The sequence below is a fragment of the Physcomitrium patens genome, chromosome 2 (assembly GCF_059467195.1).
Source record: "Physcomitrium patens ecotype Gransden chromosome 2, ASM5946719v1, whole genome shotgun sequence".
Lineage (NCBI taxonomy): Eukaryota > Viridiplantae > Streptophyta > Bryopsida > Funariales > Funariaceae > Physcomitrium > Physcomitrium patens.
The window spans coordinates 25,606,984-25,615,080 of record NC_143411.1 but is presented as its reverse complement, the minus strand read 5'-3'; the positions used below and the strand labels follow the sequence as shown (position 1 = coordinate 25,615,080).

The following is an 8,097-nucleotide window of genomic DNA, read 5'->3' as shown; positions in this document are numbered from 1 at the left end:
AACTTTTCTCAAGCAAATCCAGTCCAGTATGTCCTCAGACCCTCTTGTTCATGATATCGAGAATAATTCTTCCAAGTCTCATGATTCTTCTAAGTTCGAGTTCAAGAATAATCTATTATATTTTAAAGGACGCCTATATGTTCCAGAAGAAAAAGCACGTTTGCGTGTTCTTCAAGCACGTCATGACTTTCCAGCAGCAGGGCACTTTGGATATAATAAGACTTTGGAACTCATATCAAGAGATTTTTGGTGGCCACAAATGTGGAAGTCAGTCAAAGACCTTGTACAATCATGTGATATTTGTTCAAGATCAAAAATTCCTCGACATCGACCTTACGGACTTCTTCAGCCATTACCTATACCAGAACAACCATGGTCTTCTGTTTCTATGGATTTCATCACAGATCTTCCAAACTCAAGATCTTATGATTCTATATTTGTGATAGTAGATCGTTTTACGAAGATGGCACATTTTATGCCATGTACAAAATCTATCACAGGTGAAGAAACAGCTAAGCTTTTCATTGATAATATCTATCGCTATCATGGATTGCCTAAAGATATCATATCGGATAGGGGAACTCAATTTGTGTCGAGATTTTGGAGGACTCTTTTCAAGATTTTAAAAGTGGACATAAAGCTATCTTCAGCTTTCCATCCTCAAACTGATGGACAAACAGAGCGCGTAAACCAAGTCTTGGAACAGTATTTAAGGTGTACCATCAACTACCAACAAGATGATTGGACAAACCTTCTGCCATTGGCAGAGTTTGCTTATAATAATACGGTACATTCTTCCACGCAACAAACATCTTTCTTTGCCAATTATGGCTATCATCCACGACTTGATACTTTTGATTTTTCAAAAGTTGATAATCCTGCAGCAGAAGATATGGCAAATCGGTTGTCAGAGTTACATGCAATAATGAAGGCGCAGTTGAAGAAAGCTCAAGAACGACAAAAGATAAATGCAGATGTATATCGTAAAGAGCAACCACAACTCAACGTGGGTGATAAGGTATGGCTACTTCGTCGCAATATCAAGACCACTCGACCTTGTGACAAATTGGACTATCGTAGGCTTGGCTCCTTTTCTGTTTCTGAACAGATCAACCCAGTTGCATATCGGTTACATCTACCGGAGTCAATGAAGATCCATCCTATATTCCACGTGTCTCTTCTTGAACCATATAAGACAGTGGATATACAAGGAAGAAGACAAATGCCACCGCCTCCTATAGAAGTAGATAATAATGAAGAATTTGAGGTGGAAGAGATATTAGACTCAAGGCGGCGCCGAAATAAGATGGAATATCTTGTTCATTGGTGCGGATATGATATTAGTGAGCGCACATGGGAGCCATCCAGGAATCTAGCAAATGCATCAGCTAAAGTCAAAGTTTTTCATCAACGACATCCATCAAAACCAAGATGAAAACCTCTCTTATAAAAGAGACAAGATTGAGGAAGTTATGAAGGCCTCAACAGTGATCAAATAACAGGGTGGTCTTCTCGCCCTGGAATGGGACACTATCGATGGCTAAGAGGACCCATCAACTATCTTCGAAGAGAACAAAGATCAGAGTATGTAGCAAATACAATTCGCCGCATATTAGATTTTCTCAATATATAATCACCGCTCCTCGTGGAACTCGTCCCTAGAAGGGGGGGTAATGTCACGGACATACATATAATTACCTATATGAATAGATAAAAGTATGTAAAAGTAGATAAAAGTAGGTTAATTATGTAATATCTTCTAGAGAAGCTTCTTAGAAGCTTCATAGATGCTGCTTTGACTTTATAGGAGTCTATAGTTGACTTTTAGGTTAGAAACTTGGTCAACAAGTTAGCCATGTGCCACGCATGTTGGAAGCTTAAAGAACAAGCTAACTACGTGGTCCATCCATAGAAAACTTGCCTTGCAAGCAAAGGCATGTGGCCTAGAAAGTCAACATATATTGGAGGTCTTATAGAACATCGCCACATGGCTTCTAGTTAGATAATATATATAGAGGCAAGAGTGAAGTCCTCTTCACTCTTGTCAACTCCTTTCTTGCTTCTAGTCTAGTTTCAAGGGTCTCTAGTTTTCTTGTATTTTGGCAATAGCCATTCCAGTTTCTTTCTTAATATACATATTTCTATTTTGTCCTATTTCTTTTTGAGAAAAGTCTCACTTACTCTTTAGCTTTCATCGAGTTCTTGTCCTTGACAATGGATTACAAATATCACTCAAATACATCTCAATTCAATCTTAATTTAATTCTAGTTAAAATCCTATTGAACTTCATTCAAACTTTAGGCCAAAACAAATTGAATCTTAAATCCTAATAAAATCCTAAAATCTAAATCAAATCCTAAATAAACCTTAAACCAAATCCCAACCAAATCCTAAACCGAATCCTAACCAAATTCTAAATCAAACCCTAACCAAACCCTAATCCAAATCCTAAATCCTAAACCAAATCCTAATCCAAACCCTAAATCCTAAACCAAATCTAAAATAAATCCTAAATCCTAAATTAAACCCTAATCAAACCCTAATCCCTAAATAAAACCATAAACCAAATCCTAATCCAAATCCTAAACCCTAAACCAAATCCTAACCAAACACTAGACCAAATCCTAGTAATTCCTACAATAGATTTAAACCTCAATAACTAATGAATAAATCATTGATCGTAACTCAAATTTTGCACAATTTTAAAAAAACAAGTTAAAAACAAGCACAAAAAAATTGAAAAGGATCGGAGTTACCAAATTGATGATAACCTCAAAAATGTACTTGGATATTGGCTGGCCTCCTTCTCCAATCTTGATGCCAATCTTCTAGAGCCAATATCTCTCTTTTGCACCGTTCAATTGATTTTAAAATTCTTATACACATAGAAAAATAAATCTAGTATCCTCTCACACAAGTTTCACTTCAATCCAATTAGTAGATTACAAGAAATCTTTAAAATCCCCACTAGACCTAAAATTCTACTTTTTGAGACCTTGACCCCTTTAAACCTCAATATTCTTCAATTCAACCATTAGATCAAGCTCAAATTCACGACACATATTAAACACAACTATAACCATAAACCCACAAAATTTCATTTTCACATCTATTACAAAACTCTTGAAATCACCCAAAACATAAACCCTATTTTATTTCATAAAACTCAAGTCATTCGAAACAAACCTTGACTGTGCAAAGCTCTTAAAAAGTCATATCAACTCCAAATCACCCAAAATCATTGCCCATAGAAACCCTATCCAATCTTCTATCAAATCCCACTCTTCGATCTACCAAAGAGTCCTGGAGTTGCCGTAGAGATTCGATTTTGTGCCTTAGGGTCTGATTTCGGCCCTAGTTCATAACCGGCCCTTTCCGGGTATCAACATCTAGTTTTTTTTAAGTAATTTTTACTAGAATTTACTCTTAACTTCCTCCTAAAGATGTCTATATCATTTATTTTTCCAATCTACTTTGTTTTGTCTTATTTTTGGCCCTACAAAGTAAGTAGAAGCTATTTTTTCTAAAAAGGCAGTATTACTACTAAAAATTTTACTACCTTCCTATCTTTTATCCATATTTTTCTACCTTTTTTTTTAACTTGGCTCTTCTATAATAAGATCTATATTATCATCTTTCACCATATAATCGTGTTACAACACGACAATGTGTATGAAGATGAAAGAAGGCTTGATAACGTCTTCTGGAGCACCAGTTAAATTTTAATAGCAAATCAGTCAGGATACTACGGGATCGAGGTTTTCCATACTCGAGCAAAGTAGCAACAGTGCAACATGGAACTTGCAGTTTGATGGCTCCAGTAGTAGCAGGAACGGTTTACGGATAAGAAAAGTGATTAAAGATCTTAGGGGAGAAGGACACTTTATAAAGCAAAGGTTGGAAGAAAACACTACGTGCTTGATATATACTTAGCTTGATATCAAGCTGAGTATACTGCCTCAGCAAAGGGATTAGAAATAGTATACTGCCTCAGCAAAGGGATTAGAAATAGCTCAGATTGGAGTTAAAAGCAGTGTAGGGTGTTTCAAAATTAGTTTGTCAGTAGGTAAAAGGGCATTGGCGGGTCAGATCTGAAGGCTTGCAACCTTTACACCAACGAGTCTTAGAGTTGAAAAGCAAATTTAATGCTTTCACAATCGATCATGTCCCTAGGAACGAGAACCGATTAGCGGATCGATTGGCAAAGTTGTCCATTATACGGATTGATCACGTAAGCAGAGTTAACCAGGCTAAGATGGGTGAACGTATCCGAAGTATGGAAGAAGTCACCAGACGCCGCTGCTGAGTCGGTGGCCGATGCTGACTCAGTTGCTGGCGTCAGCGTCGATGCGGGCTTCGCCGCCGATGCATGCGCCACTACGAGCTCCGGTGCATGCGCACTACTGTCGCCAGGACACGCCCTGTGGCGACCATCGGTGCAGGGACTACTGTGGGTGCCTGGGCATGCCCTGTTGCAATTGCAAGTGCAGCCGCTGCTGTGATCCCTGGTGCAGTTACTGATTGGTTGGGTGTTCCTTGTATATTTTGATATTTCATGGATATTTAGTAGGTTGGCTTACTGGGTGGTCTCCCACTCCATGAGGTATCAAAAATGGATGTTGTGTACATTGTGTACTTTGCACGACTAGCTTGCGAAATCTCTTGCGCAATAACCAATCCAGCTTTTTGTAGTGACCAATCTCTGTGTCGAGGGAGATCTCAGTTCTGCATTTGATACATTTAAATTCGACTAGTTGACGCTGCATTTTAGGTCGTGTGGCGTCCCGCTGCACTCACCACAAACTAGTCCTTCGCGTGGATTCTGCTGTACCAGTTTGACGATCATTCGATGGCGAAGATGATGCACGCCCACCAGTACTCTAAATATCATGGCGGCCCTTCTGCCCTCGAGGTATGAGACGTTCTCACAAGCGCTGCGGAAAGCACCCAGTATCTCGTCAAATGGGTTCATTGGTTCTGCTGCTGCTACATGCTAGTTGGGAATTCTGGTTTAGTTGTGAATCTAGTCTCGCAGCGAATATGGTCTGTACTTCGAAATGGGCGTTCTCAACGAAAAGGATTTTGTTTCAATCTCAAACGGCACTCAACACAAGACTTGAAACAAGTCATTGAGGTGTTCTGAGCAGATGCTTGACCTTTTGATGTAGTGCAGGGTCATAGAAGATCCTCAGTTTGATCCACCATGGGAGCAAAATCTAGTGAGTGGACCCGAAGGGTCTCAGACGATGTACTAACACACTGCTGTAGCTAAGAAGAGATATTCATACGCAGCAGATTAATTAAGAGTTTCGGAAGTGTTCTCGACCACTGAAGTTGATTGTGCAGTATGTAGAAGTGCCAGTGCCAACGCCCAAGAAAGGCGACATGTTGGTGAAGGTGGAGGCCAGCAGTGTGAACATTGTGGACTGGAGGATTCAGGACGGCCTGCTGAAGTATGTCCTTCCTCGCAAATTCCCTCACATTCCAGGTGATCCGCATTCCCTGGTCGACGAAGTTAATCTGCCAACGGCTTCATGTCAGTTGGTGTTTGAAAAGTAGAAGGTGCAAGGTGTATCACCGAAGCCTAAAACCAAGCAAGGGTCTGGAGTTTCAATTGACACTGGCAATGCTGTTGGCTTTCTTCACTAGTAGATTAACTCGGTCTGTTATAGTGCAGGCACTGATATAAGCGGTGAGGTGGTGAGCGTTGGATCAGGAGTCGAGGGCTTCGCACCTGGCGACAAGATTCTCAGCTGGATCGATTTACTGGTACTCAATTCGAGCAAATATCATGAAACCTAATATTGTAGAATCAAGCTAGAGCATCCGTCCTGTATTAACGTTTTAAACAGGCACAAGGAAGTCCGTTTCTATCCGTTAAACAACTCATCAAAGTTTATGTACTACAGTTCTACAGGTTTGCAGATACTGAAGTTGCAGTTCTCCAAAGCTCCTTCTACATGAATCTGCACTTAACGTGCATGTAGAGGAAGCAATAAACCGGAATGTATGGTAGAAATACAAATGCAAGTGATATAATCTTATCTAGGGTCCACGAGGTTGACGGTGAGCACCAGATGTATGTGGGATAACGTATGGACATTTTGAGAGTTCGTGCAGAGAGGAGGCGGATTTGCTGAGTACGCTCTGGCTCCCGTAACATCCACTGTGAAGCGGCCCCCAAGCATTTCTGCTGTGGATGCGGCCTCGTTGCCAGTGGCTGCAATGACTGCCCTCCAAAGTGCCGTCCATTTGATTGGCCTTAAGCTAGACGGCTCAGGTCCTAAGTTGAACATTCTCATCACTGCGGCTTCGGGTGGGGTTGGCATCTTCTGGACACAGGCACGTAGCAGTTTCTCATCCACACCAGATTTGTCTAGAACCGTCCGCCAGGGCGTTTTTGAAGAGTATCGTGCTTAACAACCAGTAAAACCTCAGAAACAAAAAAGTCTTACAACGTTCAAATTAATGCACCAACCGACGGCATCCTACACTCGCTGTATGAGTATGACATTTTCCGAAACCAGAATAGTGATTGACAGCTGACCAAATGCTCCTATTCCATGAGACACACACTAGTATTTATGTCTTGATGAAGACCATCACTTTATTTATTTATTTTTCGTGAGAAAAGCGATAAAACTGGTCATAAAGGTTTTTAATGCTACAATCACACAATTTGCGTAAAAAACTGCACATCGACTCAGGTAATTGGCTCTGGATACGATCTGAGGGGTTGCACATGGATGTGAAACATGTCTGCAGATTGCGAAGCTTTGTGGTTGTTTCGTCACAGCCACATGTGGAGCGCGCAACATGGAGCTTGTGAGAAGCTTGGGAGCCGACGAGGTGTTGGATTACAAGACCCCCGAGGGGGCGAGCTTCAAGAGTCCCTCTGGGAAGAAGTACGACGTGGTGGTGCAATTGGCACCTTACCGGCCACTGGAGGCCTTCAAGGCCCAGCTCACAAAACGAGGCACTGTCGTAGATATGACCCCCACCTTGAGGACTGTCCTCCGGAATTGGTACAACAAGATCACATTCTCCAAGCAGAGCTTCTTGCCGTTTGTGCTTGATGCAAAGAACACTACGGACTTGCAGTCGGTCACAGACTTGGTAGAGCAAGGGAAGCTGAAAGTCATAGTGGACTCGACGTTCCCACTGGCCAAAGCCCCAGATGCATGGGCTCGGAGCATCGAGGGTCATTCCACAGGAAAAGTCGTTTTAATCGTGTGACTGTTTGTTGCCAACTTTGAAACGAGTAAGGACTGTCTAGATGAACCTGTGCACAGAGAATAAGAGGCCAGGTTTTGTATTATCAGAATTATGCGCATCAAGCGATTGAGAAATCTAGTATGCAAAGTAAGGATTATACTGGTTTTTTATGTTGAAGGAGAGTACCATGAGGATATTGAACCAAAATCACATTGTTCTAAGATCAGATCGTAACTTCAACAGTGTATACATTATGATATTAGCATTGTATATGTACATGCGGAGACGCTTATCCACTTCCAATGTATAACGGTTAAGGGTAAGTCTAGCAATTCTATGATCAAGAGGGATTCTAGCTTAAAGAATTAGTTGGTTCCTATTTCATCACCTACTTCCATGTAAAAGCAAGTTGCACAAAGTAAAGTTTCATAATTTTATCCAATGCTGACATGTCAGCACATTATCATGAAGTATGAATTGTATTCAACACCCTCCCTGACACCTTATGATGGCATTGTAGGAACTTGAAAGTCACGGCTGATTTTCAGTACAATAGAGGCATGGGGCCAGACATGCTCCTCATTCTGCATGGCTTCCACTCTTTCTTTGATGTAATGATGTTAAAGCTCAATATGATTTTATCTTGCATATAGAACAAGAATTTTTACCAATTTTATTGTGCATTGGTTATAATGTATTCTAGACACGACCACATAATTTCTTGTATTCCATCAAAAAGAGCTTGATACTCTACCTTTGTTGTTGTTGGAAGCACTATAATAGATTGTGTTTTATTGCTCTAGTAGAGTGGTGCTTCACCAATCTTGAACAACACGCCTGATATTGACTTTCTCTTGTCCAAATCCCTTCTCCAATCTAAA

General features: G+C 40.8%; 1 protein-coding gene across 1 annotated transcript; it reads left to right on the top strand.

Moving 5' to 3' along the window:
- Positions 1-4,850: 4,850 nt before the first annotated feature.
- LOC112274538 (chloroplast envelope quinone oxidoreductase homolog) lies at positions 4,851-7,512 on the top strand. The gene is made up of 6 exons (XM_090248447.1): positions 4,851-4,913; positions 5,170-5,220; positions 5,318-5,489; positions 5,679-5,770; positions 6,122-6,343; positions 6,767-7,512. The coding sequence occupies exons 1-6, from the start codon at positions 4,851-4,853 to the stop codon at positions 7,235-7,237; spliced, it is 1,071 nt and encodes a 356-aa protein (XP_090104573.1). The 3' UTR covers positions 7,238-7,512.
- Positions 7,513-8,097: the final 585 nt, after the last annotated feature.

Coding starts and splice junctions, on each gene's coding strand:
- LOC112274538 (XM_090248447.1), top strand. CDS start 4,851: ATGGCGAAGATGATGCACGCCCACCAGTACTCTAAATATCATGGCGGC. Junction 5,490..5,678: donor CAAATTCCCTCACATTCCAG/GTGATCCGCATT, acceptor GTTATAGTGCAG/GCACTGATATAAGCGGTGAG. Junction 5,771..6,121: donor TCAGCTGGATCGATTTACTG/GTACTCAATTCG, acceptor GAGTTCGTGCAG/AGAGGAGGCGGATTTGCTGA.